We start from the raw sequence: 16,156 nt of genomic DNA on the forward strand, positions 1-16,156 counted from the left end.
TAGTAGTCAGTCCATATATAACTAAAAAAAAAAAAATGTGTTAAATAAATTAGTAAATGAATGAATGAGATATAGTTAGGTTGACCTTGAAAAATACCTAGGATAAGCACAAGCAAGGGAGTGAAGGCAGAATAAAAAAAACAAAAAACAAAACAAAAAAAAAAACAAAACAGAAAATCCAGTCACCATTGCTTGTTACTGTTTAAGGAAAGCAAAATTAAAAAGTGAATCGCCTTATACCTAGCTACAAAAGAAAGGCATTACTACCCATAAGCTGAGGAGGTAAAGAGCAAGAATGAGTCCCAGAATTCAAAGAGTTGTAGAGCATGTAGCTGAATGCAGTCACTGACAACAGACCAAAAATCAGGTGAGAGGAGCCAGGGGAATAAATACCACAATCTTTGCCTTTCTTTCAGACCTCAGGTTTCCTGCTGACCAACGCAGTGATGGCTCCCACTGACCAATGCAACTAGAGGGTATGCATGACATACTCGTTGATGTACTGCACAATGCTCAGCCTCCAGGGCACAAAGCAGAGAGAGAGGGAGGGTGGGAGGCAGAGCGAAAGAGGCAAAGGAAGGATATCCAGCAAAAGCCACGTGTTTTACATTTCAATATACTTTTATTTGAAAAACAATTAAAACCAATTTAACAAATTCTATTTCCATACGGTGTGACCTCTGTATTATTCTATTTGCAGTGGACAAAATGCTGGTCATCAAACAAGTACTCCTGGGTCTTCTAAGGACTGGGCATCTGGGGCTCTATAATCTTAGGGCTTGTGTCTTCCTGATATTTCTGTCTGATTTCACCTATTTCAGGATCATCAACTATAAATGAAGCCAGGACTGGAATCTGCGAAAAGTAGTTCTTAGCCAGGATATGCTTGTGTTTGATCTTGTGAATGAACAAGGGTTCATATCCCTGAAAAAAAAAAAAAAACAAATTCTATTAAATGTCATAGTTATATTTAGCCAAGTAAAAACACTTTCATGCCTCGCTGCCTTTGCTTATAATTTCTCTGAGCCCAGGGTACATTTTTCGCCACTGTGACTATCATCTTTCAGGGCTCAGCTCCTATGACCTTTAATCTGCCAGCTTTTCCTGATTCTCCCTTCTTTTCAACCAAGTGATGGCTACTACCTGTACCTTCTCTTACCACCTGTTTTTTGAGAGTAAAACAGCCCTTCAGTAAAGATCCCTCACTAGTGTCAATCAAAAGTAAAGAAAGCCCTAGAGGAAAGGAGCCAAAGAATATGAACTAGGTAGGATTATCCTGGGCTTATTTTTAAGCTTCCTCTCCACAGACAAATTTAACAGGTCAAAATAGGAATCCTTCGCACTAATCTAACTTTATTCCATCACTTCTTAGCTCATATTTATTAAAGAAAAATTAACACATTTCTGTTATGCAGCATTAAATTATCCATACACAGGACTTCTTATATTTTCAAAGTACCTTTATAGACCCAAAATGTAATCCTTAAAGATGAGATAAGCATATTATAGTACATACAATTAAAGAAATAATAAGCAGCTCTTAAAGAATAATATAAAAAGATATCCAATGCCTATCACCCCCTTGTTATATTATTCCCTTTTTATTAATGAGAAAACCAGAACACCAAGACATTAACAACCTTGCCCCACTTCTCTCAGCTCATGAGTGACAGAGCCTGAATTCAAGTCAGGCTGCTCTGGTCCTCTGGACCGCGTCCATGCGTTTAGGTACCTTTATAAAAAAGTATGAAGCAAAGGGGGCAGGCCTTACTGTCCTTTAAATCATTAGTGACAGGAATGGGAAATACTGGGTCAGGTCTGCTGACTCTAAATCCACTGTTATTCTACTTTGGCCAATGTGACACCATGAGAAACTGATCTGCCTCTTTTACAGTTTAGAGAAGAGAAGCTTTTTTCCATGCTTTTCCTACAACTTGTGTCATGATTACAGGGAGTCAATCTTTAACTTCTGAGTTTGTTTTTTTTTTAATTCACTGAGAAAGCAACTATCAGTGCATTATGGAAGTCTGGAAATACTTTAACTTGCTGCAAGACAAATTATTCTTTTTTTATTTGTTTTTGTTAATCCTCACCTGAGAATATTTCTTCTATTGATTTTTAGAGAGAGTGGAAGGGCTGGGGACTGGGGGGTGATGGGGGTGGAGTGAGAGACAGAGAGAGGAGAGAGAGGAAAAAACATCCATGTGAGAGCAACGCATCACTTAGTTGCCTCCTGCATGGGACCCGACTGAGGACCAGGGATCGAACCTGCAACACAGGTACGTGCCCTTGACCAGGCATCGAACCCGTGACCCTTCAGTAGGTGGGCCAATGCTCTAACCACTGAGTACATCGCCAGAGCAACAAATTATTCTTTAACTAGGTTGAATATTAATACTCAAATGATTACACCAGGCTGAATATTAATACCTTAAAAAATTACATCAGCCCCAAACCATCAAGAAGGTAATATTTTTTTCTTGAGTTTGTCTGGTTGTAAACCTTAGCTCTAGTTACAGAAATTCAGTAAGCTCAGCATCCTGAATGGGGATAGAACTTAATTGGATTCTGCAGTAATTTGATTAAATACACAAGGGGAGCTGTGTGGATTAATTGAAGAAGCGGTGGAATATCAGCGCTGGGAATGCACTCCAGTCCCACTGCGGTGCTAGATGAAATGAGTTTGCTAGTATTGGCTATGCTTCCAGTGATTAAGTATTTAGGAGGCAGCTGAGTTTACTAAATACAACACATAACACACCTTCAAAATTTCTTGCTGCTCTTTCTTTCCATAGCTAAAGTAAAATTTATTTTAGCCTGGCTTCTCCGGGAAAGTTATTCAAAAAAAGCTAAAATTTTAACTAGTTTCTCCCCATTTACACCTCCCCTCTCCCCAATAAAAACACGGGCAGGGAAGAGCATCATCCGGAATGACTTACATTTGAAGTCATTTCTTCAGTTCCTCTTAGCTGGCATCTTACATGGAACTGAATGCATCAACTTAATCAGCAGAAGTCAGTAGCAGCAGTAGGAGTCCTGGGCTTGCTTAGTGTAAATAAAGCTCTCTGGGAACCCATTAGGGACTCCTCAAATTCATTCATCAACCAGCTTTAGAAATTACGTCTTGTAAGTTACTGAAATTAAGTGGTATTTAATTTTTAACGTGCTTTCTCCACTCCTAGTTAGTTGGAAGCAAATAAAAAATGGAGCCTCGAAACTACACCCCATCAGTATGATGATTTCCATTTTGAGCACAAAATTAGGAACAAAATTTATTTGACAATTTAGTGTGCTTTTACGTAGGCTTGTGGTGATTAATCAAAGGGCAAATTTTGAGTTCTATAATATCTATTTAGTGGTAATATTCATCTATTCACCCAACAAATCCTTATTAAACCCCTAATCTGTGACAGGCAGTGCGGTAGGTATTAGAGATACAGACATAAATAAACTAAACAAAATCTCTGCCCTTGTGGAGAGATTGTGCTTGAAGTTGCTGTTATTAGATGGGAGTACTATCATGTTTGGGTACTTGTACAAACCTTCGGGTCTTCATTCTCACCTTTCATTCTTTTATTCTCGTCTTAGCTTCCCTTTAATTTTAATCTGTCACACATACCATCCACAATTTTTGTTATCCAATGGGTTCTCTGTTTCTTAACTCAATGGAAGTACTTAAATTATGCAGCAAATGTGGTTTTTTAAATCCTCACCTGAGGATATTTTTTCCATTATTTTTTTAATCTTTAATTTCTTTATTGGTTAAGGTATTACAAATGTGTCCTCATCCCCCCATTAGCCCCCAACCTCCCCCCCCACACACACACACGCTCATGCTCTCATCCCCCTGTTGTCTGTGTCCATTGGTTTGGCTTATATGTATGCATACAAGTCCTTTGGTTGATCAGAAAAGTGGAGGGAGAGAGAGAGAAACATTGACGTGAGAGAGACATATCAATTGGTTGCCTCCCACTCTCACCTGGACCAGGGCTGGAGACCGAACCTGAAACCAAGGTACACACCCTTGAGGGGGAATCAAACCCAAGACTCTGCAGTCTGGTGGCCTATGTGCTAATCATTCCAGGGCAGGCATGGACTATTGTCATACCGTCAAGTTATCGCTAATAATTCCAATGATTAAATTAATTTTCCCCGGTAAAATGCAACTTGCTTACCGCTTCAATACTTGTTAGCTTGAGATGAGCGGCAGCTTCATCCTTGGTGAGGAGAATGCAGTTCCAGGGGGACCACTCCACGGCCTTGTCCCACCGGACGAGGACCAAGTCGTTGAGGTCATTCCAGGCACTGAGTGCTGACTGGGCCGCCCAGATGTTCTCTACCAGGTACTGAATATCCTGCAGCTGCATGTCAACATAAGTTGAAAAATGTTTTCTTATAAACATAAAAATTGCTTGCGATTATTATATTACTTAAGGAAATAATTAAATTATATTGAGTATATTTTTGAAAGAGAAATACTATTCGTGAGGTTGTCCATGGCGTATTGCTCCTTATTTTTCACTAAACATTTGTTCACTCTGACCAAATTAGGTTATCAGTCTCACATTCATGACCGTCCGTACCTTTGACCTAGACTAAGCTACATATATTCCTTCCAGTATGCTAATTTTACCTTACATTTATATGGTAAGTACTTTTCAAAATGTATGAGTAACTATCATCTTGTCCTCAGGGTTAACATCTGTCATTTTATTCCCATTGTACAAATTAGGACATTAAAATTTTAAAAAGCAATTTTCTTAGTGTTGTTAAAAAGATATTTTTTTTGTTTTAATGAAAAAAAGAGAGAAGGGGGAAATGAAATAACTTTAAAAACATTTTTTAGCCGAAACCGGTTTGGCTCAGTGGATAGAGCGGTGGCCTGAGGACTGAAAGGTCCCGGATTCGATTCCGGTCAAGGGCATGTACCTGGGTTGCGGGCATATCCCCAGTAGGAGATGTGCAGGAGGCAGCTGATCGATGTTCCTCTCTCATCGATGTTTCTAACTCTCTATCTCTCTCCCTTCCTCTCTGTAAAAAAATCAATAAAATATATTTTAAAAAAATAATAAATAAAAATAAATAAAAAATAAAAATAAAAACATTTTTTAATTTAAACCATATTAGTTAAAACTCTTGAAGCAACTTTTTATCAAGAAGTCTACATATATAAATGTAGAATTGCCAGAAGAGCAAGCTTCAGAAAGTATAAGCACAGGAGGTAAAATCCATTATTTTTAAAAGTTTCGGTGGAAAAGCAGGAATCTTGTCTGTAAACTTTCATCTAATATTGGCAACTCTTACTGATCATACCTGTATCAGGAAAGCAATTTTAGAATCATCTTCATAATTAACTTCTGAATAGTAGAGCCGCTTAAGTAAATATTTGTACTTCAAAAATGATTCCCGTTGTCGAGTCTCATTGTCAAGGCTAATACAGTTACGGCACCGGTATACGCGGTGTGCAGTGGATGAGATAGCGAACTCCGTAGACGGTAAGTAGAGCTGGCAACTGTAGCAAAAGTAAATCTTCTTATAAAATTTCAGTGGGTCTGGAGGGACCTAAATAATAAAAATATATACATATATTTAAATTTATAGAGAGAGAGCGAGAGACGGCCCGAACCAATATGCTCAATTAATATTTGACAAAGGAGGCAAGAACATACAATGGAGCCAAGATAGTCTCTTCAATAAATGGTGTTGGGAAAATTGGACAGATATATGCAAGAAAATGAAACTAGACCACCAACTTACACCATACAGAAAAATAAACTCAAAATGGATAAAGGACTTAAATGTACAACAGGAAACCATAAAAATTCTAGAAGAATCCAAAGGCAACAAAATCTCAGACATATGCCGAAGCAATTTCTTCACTGATACAGCTCCTAGGGCACTTGAAACTAAAGAGAAAATGAACAAATGGGACTACATCAAAATAAAAAGCTTCTGCACAGCAAAAGAAACCATCAGCAAAACAACGAGAAAACCCACTGTGTGGGAAAACATATTTGCCAATGTCATATCTGATAAGGGCCTAATCTCCAAAATCTATAGGGAACTCATACAACTTAACAAAAGGAAGATAAACAATCCAATCAAAAAATGGGCAAAGGACCTAAATAGACACCTTTCAAAAGAGGACATTCAGAAAGCCAAGAGACATATGAAAACATGCTCAAAGTCACTAATCATCCGAGAGATGCAAATCAAAACAACAATGAGGTACCATCTCACACCTGTCAGACTGGCTATCATCAACAAATCAGCAAACGACAAGTGCTGGAGAGGATGTGGAGAAAAAGGAACACTTGTGCACTGCTGGTGGGAATGCAGACTGGTGCAGCCACTATGGAAGACAGTATGGAGTTTCCTTAAAAAACTGAAAATGGAACTCCCATTTGACCCTGTGATCCCACTTCTAGGAATATATCCCAAGAAACCAGAAACACCAATCAGAAAAGATATATGCACCCCTATGTTCATAGCAGCACAATTCACCATAGCTAAGATTTGGAAACAGCCTAAGTGCCCATCAGTAGATGAATGGATTAGAAAACTGTGGTACATCTACACGATGGAATACTATGCTGCTCTAAAAAGGAAGGAACTCTTACCATTTGCAACGTCATGGATGGAACTGGAGAGCATTATGCTAAGTGAAATAAGCCAGTCAATGAAGGAAAAATACCACATGATCTCACTCATTCATGGATAATAGAGACCATTATAAACTTTTGAACAATAATAGATTCAGAGGCAGAGCTGCCTCAAACAGATTGTCAAACTGCAGTGGGAAGGCCGGGGAGGGTTGGGGGGCAGGAGGTAGGGGGGTAAGAGATCAACTAAAGGACTTGTATGCATGCGTATAAGCATAACCAATGGACATAAGACACTGGGGGATAGGGGAGGCTGGGGGACTGTCTAGGGCGGGGGGATAAAATGGACACATATGTAATACCCTTTGTAATACTTTAAGCAATAAAAAAATTAAAAAAAAAAAAAAAAAAAAAAACCCACTGTGTGGGAAAACATATTTGCCAATGTCATATCTGATAAGGGCCTAATCTCCAAAATTTATAGGGAACTCATACAACTCAACAAAAGGAAGATAAACAATCCAATCAAAAAATGGGCAAAGGACCTAAATAGACACCTTTCAAAAGAGGACATTCAGAAAGCCAAGAGACATATGAAAACATGCTCAAAGTCACTAATCATCCGAGAGATGCAAATCAAAACAACAATGAGGTACCATCTCACGCCTGTCAGACTGGCTATCATCAACAAATCAACAAACGACAAGTGCTGGAGAGGATGTGGAGAAAAAGGAACACTTGTGCACTGCTGGTGGGAATGCAGACTGGTGCAGCCACTATGGACGACAGTATGGCGTTTCCTTAAAAAACTGAAAATGGAACTCCCATTTGACCCTGTGATCCCACTCCTAGGAATATATCCCAAGAAACCAGAAACACCAATCAGAAAGGATATATGCACCCCTATGTTCATAGCAGCACAATTCACCATAGCTAAGATCTGGAAACAGCCTAAGTGCCCATCAGTAGATGAATGGATTAGAAAACTGTGGTACATCTACACAATGGAATACTATGCTGCTGTAAAAAGGAAGGAACTCTTACCATTTGCAACGTCATGGATGGAGCTGGAGAGCATTATGCTAAGTGAAATAAGCCAGTCAATGAAGGAGAAATACCACATGATCTCACTCATTCATGGATAATAGAGACCATTATAAACTTTTGAACAATAATAGATACAGAGGCAGAGCTGCCTCAAACAGACTGTCAAACTGCAGCGGGAAGGCCGGGGAGGGTTGGGGGGCAGGAGGTAGGGGGGTAAGAGATCAACTAAAGGACTTGTATGCATGCATATAAGCATAACCAATGGACATAAGACATTGGGGGATAGGGGAGGCTAGGGGACTGTCTAGGGCAGGGGGATAAAATGGACACATATGTAATACCCTTTGTAATACTTTAAGCAATAAATTTAAAAAAAAAATAAAAGAGCGAGAGAAAGATGTAAATAAAAGCCAAGTCAAATACCACCCAACAGAAGCATGGAGGGCTAACATCTTAGAAAGAGATAAAAAGTTGGTTAATTTTTTAAAAAATATGTTTTTCTTGATTTCAGAGAGAGAAAGGGAGAGGGAGGGAGTGTTGCAGAATTTACCAGGTGACCAGAAAATACACAAGGAGTACCGGAGGTTCAGGAAAAACCCTTTTTTTAAAGTAGTTGTTGCTGCTCAGAGGATTCGAAGATCGAAAGCCTGAACAACTTATACAGTGAGATTATCCTATCTAATAAAAGAGAAACATGGTAATTAGCATACGACCGCTACCCTTCCCATTGGCTAATCAGGGCAATATGCAAATTAACTGCCAGCCAAGATGGCGGCCGGCAGCCAGGCAGCTTGAAGCGAACATGAGGCTTGCTTTCTTCAGTGACAGAGGACTCCAACGTTCCCCGCCTGCCGCTGCAGGCCTCTGAGCCGTAACTCTAAGCAACTATGTTACAAATATAGAAGCTAAACAAAACCCCAGAAACCTGCTTTAGTCCTCTGGGCTTCAGCCAACAGGATCGCAACATAGCTTCAAATACAGAAGGTAAACAAATGCCAGAAACCTGCTTTCAGCAGCGGAGGCCTAAGAGCTGGAGCCAAGCCTCAAAGCTTGGTAAGAATAAAAAGAAAAAAAGGAGCAGTTGGGAGCTTCAATCACCTGCCAGCCTGAAAACAGCCCTCAGCCCCTCACTCAGACTGGCCAGGCACCCCAGTGGGGACCCCCACCCTGATCCAGGACACCCTTCAGGGCAAATCAGCCCCTCACCCTGCGGCTCTGTGTGTGACAGGGGGCGGGGCCACAACCTCCCTATCCGCCCTGCTCTGTTCATGACAGGGAAAGGCGCCCCAACCCCCTGATCAGCCTTTCTCTGTGCCTGATAGGGGGGAGCTCCCCAACCCCCTGACCGCCCTGCGGCTCTATGTGTGACAGGAGGCAGTTCCCCAACTCCCTGATCGGCCCTGCTCTGTGTGTGACAGGGTAGAGCCATAACCTCCCCATCGGCCCTGCCCTGAGTGTGACAGTGGCAGCGCCCCAACCCCCTGATTGGCCCTGCTCTGTGGGTGATAGAGGGCGGAGCCCCAACCCCTACCCCACGGGCCCTGCTCTGTGTGTGATGGGGTAGAGCCATAACCTCCCCATCGGTCCTGCCCTGAGTGTGACAGTGGCAGCACCCCAACCCCCTCATCGGCCCTGCTCTGTGGGTGATAGAGGGCGGCGCCCCAACCCCCTGATCCGCCCTGCTGTGTGTGTGACAGGGGGTGGTGCCCCAAATCCCCTATCGGCCCTACTCTGTGAGTGACAGGGGGGAGCTCCTCAACCACCTGATCGGCCCTGCTCTGTGTGTGACAGGGAGGAGCTCCCCAACCCCCTGATGGGCCCTGCTCTGTGCGTGACAGGGTACAGAGCCCCAACCCCCCAATGGGCCCTGCTCTGTGCGTGACAGGGGGCAGCGCCCCAACCCCCTGATTGGCCCTGCTCTGTGCATGACAGGGGGTGGCGCCGCAACCTCCCCATCGACCCTGCCTTGAGTATGACAGGGGGCGGCGCCCCAACTCCCCAATCGACCCTGCTCTGAGCCCGACCAGGGGCTGCACCTAGGGATTGGGCCTGCCCTCTGCCACCTGGGAGCAGGCCTAAGCCAGCAGGTCCTTATCTCCTGAGGGGTCCCAGACTGCGAGAGGACACAGGCCAGGCTGAGGGACGCCCCCTCCCCCCTGAGTGCACAAATTTTTGTGCACCAGGCCTCTAGTCCTATATAATAAAAGCCTAATATGCTAAGTGTCTGGTCGTCTGTTCAACCAATCAAAACATAATATGTTAATGATATGCTAATGCCACTAACCGCTCGCTATGACATGCACTGACCACCAGGGGGCAGATTCTCTGACCAGTAGGTTAGCTTGTTGCTGGGGTCTGGCCTATTGGGCCTGAGCAAGATGGGCCAGACATATGCTGTAACCCTCCTGTGCTCCCTCCCTGGCTGGCCAACCTCCCACATCCCTCCCTGACCCTGATCATGCACCAGTGGGGTCCCTCAGCCTGGCCTGTGCCTTCTCGCAATCCAGGACCCCTCAGGAGATGTCAGAGATCCGGCTTCAGTCCTATCCCCCAGGCCAGACCGAGGGACCCCACTGATGCACAAATTCATGCACTGGGCCTCTAGTTCCTTATATATATTTCTCAATTCTTTGTTTCCTTACTTCCCGGCTTTCACAGCCCCTCCTGAGTCAGTTAGAATGGGGAAGTAAGATTACAGCCTTTAGTGGTGCTAGTGACCTCCCCTCTAGCTAAGCTGTTAAATTTAGTTTGTGGCCCTTGTAAACTGGGAGCATTAGGAAAACAGATTATTGCCTAAGGAAGGGGCAGTGACTTAATTATAGGCTAACAAGAATGTGCACTAGGACACCAGTCACTGGCACAGATTCAGATTGCTAGCACGCCCGTCCCCCAGGTTGCCCCCTATATTCCTCCTCAAGAGAGAGAGAAACATGATTGGCAGCCTCCTGCACACTCCCTACTGGGCATCGAGCCCACAGCCCAGGGACTCGCCCTGACCTGACCAGGAGTTGAACCAGCGACCTTCTGGTGCATAGGCCAAAGCTCAACCAACTGAGTCACACCAGCTGGACAAAAGTTGATTAATTTTTAAAGTCATACTTTCCCTTTAACTTACTATTCTATACAAAATTTAAACTTCAAGTAGTATTCACTTATCCTGCCAAAATATTAAAAATCTGTATTGTTCATCAAACCTTGGATAGATGTAGTAAAATCACATAGAAAATTAATTGACTGAAAGAAAATTAGTAAGTCAAGACTTTGGGTTGCAAAACAGTAAGAAAACCTTCCAAGTACTTTGGCACTTATTTTTATTTATTTTTTTTTATTTTTTTTTTTAAATATATTTTATTGATTTTTTACAGAGAGGAAGGGAGAGAGATAGAGAGTTAGAAACATCGATGAGGGAGAAACATCGATCAGCCGCCTCCTGCACATCCCCCACCGGGGATGTGCCTGCAACCCAGGTACATGCCCTTGACCGGAATCGAACCTGGTACCTTTCAGTCCGCAGGCCGACGCTCTATCCACTGAGCCAAACCGGTTTCGGCTTGGCACTTATTTTTAAGAAGACTTTAGAGTTTTGGTGTTATGCTACACTAATTAATCTTACAGCAACTAGATTAACATATAAAAGCTCATTAAACCAATTGTTCTTACTCATTCAGTTTAACAATAAATTTGGATAGGCTCAATTTTCAAGATTTGAAACTCTGTATCATATGGTAGTTCTATTTTTATTTTTTTGAGAAAACTCCATTCTGTTTTCCATAATGTTGGTACCAATTTACACATCCACCAATAGTGCACAAGAATTCCCTTTTCTCTACATCCTTGTCAAAACTTATCTTTTGTCTTTATCACTTTGCAGTTTTGATTTGCATTTCCCTGATGACTGATCACTTGTCATGTGCATGGTGGTCATTTCTCTACTCTTCGGGAAATGTCTCTTAAGGTCCTTTGCTCATTTCAAAGTGGATTAAAATTGTTTTGCTATTGAGTTGTAAAAGCTCCCTTTGGGGGGGGGGGGCAGGATATTAACTCACCAGATATATGGTTTGCAAATATTTTCTCCTATTTCATGGGTTGCCTTTCACTTTGTTGATGGTTTCTTTTACTGTGCCTTTTAGTTTGATGCAATCTCATTTGTCTTATTTTGCTTTTGTTGCCTTTGCTTTTGGTGTCATGACTAAAAAATCATTGTCAAACCAATGTCAAAAAACGTTTTCCCTGTTTCCTTCAAGTAGATTTACTGTTTCAGGTCCTACATTTAAGTCATTAATCCACTGTGAGTTGATTTTTGTATGTGGAGGGATATAAGGATCTAATTTCATTTTTTTAATGTGGTTATCAAGTTTTCTTAATCTCATTTATTAAAGAGACTATGCTTTCTCCCTTGTGTTCTTGGCTTCTATGTCAAATATTAGTTGACCTTATATGTGTATGTTTTTTTCTGGCTAGTCTGTGTCATTGATCTATATGTCTCTTTTTAAGGCAATACCATACTGTTTTAATTATTAAAGATTTGAAATATAGTTTTAAATCAGAAAGCATCATGCCTCTAACTTTGTTCTTTCTCAAGATTGTTTTGGCTACTAAGAATCTTTTCTGTGAACAATGCCATTGGAATTTTGAAAGGGATTGCACTAAATCTGTAGGTCAGTTTGGGTAATATGGACATTTTAACAATATTAATTCTTCCAAAAAGATTTAGTAATACAAATCAAACACTAAAAGCATGATCCATTTAAAAAATGGATACATTCAACTTCATCAAAATCACTTATGCTCTGTTAAAAATATTGTGTAGAGAATGAAAAGCCATGCCACAAACTAAAAGGAGGTATTTACAAATCATATATCTTACAAATGGCTTGTATGTGAAATATACAAAGAATTTTCAGAATTCAATAAATGAGAAAATAAGTAGCCCAACTAAAAAAAGAAAAAAAGGTGGGGGTAGTAGCACAAGATATATGCAAACAGCTCACCAAAAAGATATATGTATGGCAAAAAAGTGAGTAAAAAGATGTTTATTAGTCATTAGGAAAATGGAGATTAAGAAATAATGGGATACTACTTCACATCTATTAAAATAAAATTAAAATAAAACTTGACAATACCAAGTGGTGACAAAGAGACAGAACAACTGGAACTCTCATACATTGAGATGGGAATACAATATTGTACAGCCAATTTAGAAAAAATGCTTGTCAGTGTCTTATAAAAGTACATATGCATTTACCATATGATTCAAAAAATCTCACTTTCTAGGCATTTAACCCCAAACAATTAATTTACAGAAAAATTCATAATCAAGTGTTTGTAGTGACTTTATTTACAAAACCACAAAACTCTAAACAACTCAATGTTCTACAACTGTGAATAAACTCTGGTATATCCAGACAAGAAAAATACAAACTACTGATATACTAAAAACCATAGGTGAATTCCAAATGCAATATGCTAAGTAAAGGAAGCCAATCTCAAAAGACTACATGTTGTTTCACTTATATGACATTCTGGCTTAGGTAAAACTATAAAAACAAAATGCAGATCAGTACCAAAGGTTAGGGGGCCAAGGAAAAGATTGACTACCAGGTAGCAGCATGAGGGAATTTGGGAAGGTAATAAGACTTCTTTAATCTTGATTGTGCTATTGGTTATATGACTCTCTGAGTTTGCCAAAACTCACCAGAAAGAGTTGATTTTACCAAAGGTAACTTACAAAGTGAATAAAATGGTATAATGTTATGTGAATGTATAAAATATAAAATTCTATTATATTACTACAAACATATAAAAACTAAATAAGTCTATAGAAAAGGCTAGAGGTTAGCCTGGACAAATGAAACACTGATTTAAATAAAAAATAATAAAATGGGAAACTTTTCTCTTGAATTTTTGTTATATTTTAATATTCCCTTCCAAAGCAATTAAATTTTAAACATTCATTTAAAAATAAAAATTATAAAAATTAAATAATTTTCATTTTTATAAGTTTTGATTATTAAGATAATTGTCAAAAAGCAAAACAGATATTCAGTCAGCTTCTTAAGTAAATTACAACGCTACAAATAATCATTGGAATAAAACACTATTTAGAATTCTTTAGTAAACTACCCCTAAAAATATTTTAAACCGTTTTGTACAGTAAGAAGGCAGTAAGGCATTTATCTTGGCTTCAGAGAGCAAAAGCCCTATTGAAACCTAAACAGTTGGAGAAGACAGTTTAATTCAAACACATGTTACATGTGCCGTTCTCTCAGGATAGCTACATGGAACTGTTCAATAGTAATTATAACTACGTGATTAGTATTCTAAGGGAACACAAACCAGGTGCATGTAGAATCTCAGAGATGCAGGATCTCTAAGGCCTCAGGAAGGAGGGACATGTGAATTGAGTCTTAAGAAATGAATTCGGACTTGGCTGGGTGAAGGAGGCGGACAGCATTCCAGGTGGAAGCAACAGTACGTGCAAAAGCATGAAGGTGTGAGAGGCGACGATACATTCAACATAGTGTGATATTTAACTAGAGATTTGGTTCAGATATTAGGAAAGAACTCAAGGTTGGAAACAGACACAGAAGTGAAATGAATATGTTTAATTCATCCACACAAAAAATAATCATTCAAAAGAGATTTCACAATAAGATGATCTTCCCCATGGAATCCCAAGTAAAGTGTTAAAGCAAACTTTGAATAGTCTTCCATTTACTATCTCACATCTTAGAATTTTGAGAAAGCAATACAGGAAAAAATTGAGTACCTTAAGGTGTCTTGCAACTTCTGCATTAAACAAAGGTGTTTTGATGTAATGAAAAAACAATGTTGCAATTCTTTTTCTGAGTCCTTCAAGGTTATCATTTTTGACTCCTCTCATCATAAGGTCAACCTCTCTGTCAATCAATTCTAGAATTTCCTGAGTCAATTTGCATTCATGTTCCTATTCAAGACACAAAAATATTCAGTACAGAATTTTAAGAATCAGTTTTTTAAATTACCACATGAAGAAACTGAAATGAGACTCCAGAAGAAATGCAACATCACTGATAGCAATATAAACTGGCACAACTAATTTGGGGGAAAAATTGACATTATCTAGTAGAGTTTAAGATATGCACAATCTACAACCCAGCAATTCTGCTCTTAAGTGCTTTAGAGAAATGTGCATATGGAGTCATTACACACAGTGACCCCAAAGTAGAAGGCAACCAAAGAGCCATAAATAAGTTAATTACATAAATAAGTGATGGCTTATTCATAGACCAGAATATTATCTATGTAAGGAAGTAAGTGGACTACAGCTATATTCAATAATAACTTTCAGTCTTACAAATTAATGTTGAGCAAAAGAATCAAGGCACAAAATAGTACATATAGTATCGATCCATTTAAATAAAATACAAAAATAAGCAACACTAACCATATTTTTTTAGAAATGTACACAGAAGTGGTAAAATAAAGAAAAAAAATCAAAGGAATTACTACCATGGAAGTCAGTATGGTGGTACTGCTAGGGGATAAGAGGGTGAGCTGCCATTGTGAAGAGAAAGTAGGACACCAGCAATGTTGGTTCTATCCTGTTTTGGATCCACAGGGTGGTTACATGATTGATGGCTTTATATTCGTTAGACTGCACACATATATTTTACACATACTGTCTGCATCCTAATATAATTCACAATAATTTTTAATAAAGTAAATAGAAATGAGTGTGGTTGGATAAGAAAGCCCTAGGTAAGAGCTAAGTGATTAAGGTACAAGGATTGATAAGTAGTCAAATAGAAGGTGCTCCAACTGCCCCACAGAGGATCATGAGAAATAAGTGAGCCAGAAGGTAAAGTCAGTAACTAATACTCTTCTGTACTTTCTAATACATGCTTGGCATAGCTAATACGTGAGTCTAATCAGTGGCCCCTGAGCCTGAAGGCACTTTAGAAGGACCTGGGGGAGGGTTTAAAAGATGTTTAACATTGCTCTCACACTTGAGTATCTAATTTAACTGCCTTGAAATGGAGCCTAGATATTATTTCTAATCATTCTCATATCCTCTCTCTATCTGTGTAGTGTGTGTGTGTGTGTGTGTGTGTGTGTGTGTGTGTCTGTCTGTCTGTCTGTCTGCCACTCTCTCTTTTTCAAGCTCTCCAGATGATCCTAATGTGTACTCAGGTTTAAGATTCACTGGTCTGTATTAGTAATTGTTACCAAAAGAATACCTATTATTTATTGAGGGCTTTCTATTTGTAAGTACTGAGACATGCAGATTATAGTTTTATTTTATATATTTATATATACATATATATGCACAAACATAGATATATTTATATCCTCAAAGCAACTAACTTTACAAATTAATTAAAAATGATTTTCAGAAATATTAAATAACTTATCTAAGGTTGTACAGCCATAAATGAATAAGAGCCAGAATTTGAATCATTCTTGAAGCCCGGGGGGATTAGGCTTAAGCTGGCAGGTGGACATTCCCCAAAGGGTCCCAGACTGCA

The 16,156-nt window shown here is 39.7% G+C and overlaps 1 protein-coding gene across 1 annotated transcript in view; it reads right to left on the reverse strand.

The window, feature by feature from the left end:
• Positions 1–606: 606 nt before the first annotated feature.
• The window catches only part of IQUB (IQ motif and ubiquitin domain containing), a 58,847-nt gene continuing 43,297 nt past the window's right edge, over positions 607–16,156 (reverse strand). Inside the window, exons 10-13 of the mRNA XM_081102805.1 lie at positions 14,419–14,595; positions 5,314–5,562; positions 4,176–4,361; positions 607–924 (exon numbers count right to left, since the gene is read on the reverse strand). Coding sequence (XP_080958931.1) covers positions 742–924; positions 4,176–4,361; positions 5,314–5,562; positions 14,419–14,595 — 795 coding nt within the window. The 3' untranslated portion in view covers positions 607–741. The remainder of the gene's footprint in view (positions 925–4,175; positions 4,362–5,313; positions 5,563–14,418; positions 14,596–16,156) is intronic.

Source organism: Myotis nattereri (genome assembly GCF_964212035.1).
Source record: "Myotis nattereri genome assembly, chromosome: 11".
Lineage (NCBI taxonomy): Eukaryota > Metazoa > Chordata > Mammalia > Chiroptera > Vespertilionidae > Myotis > Myotis nattereri.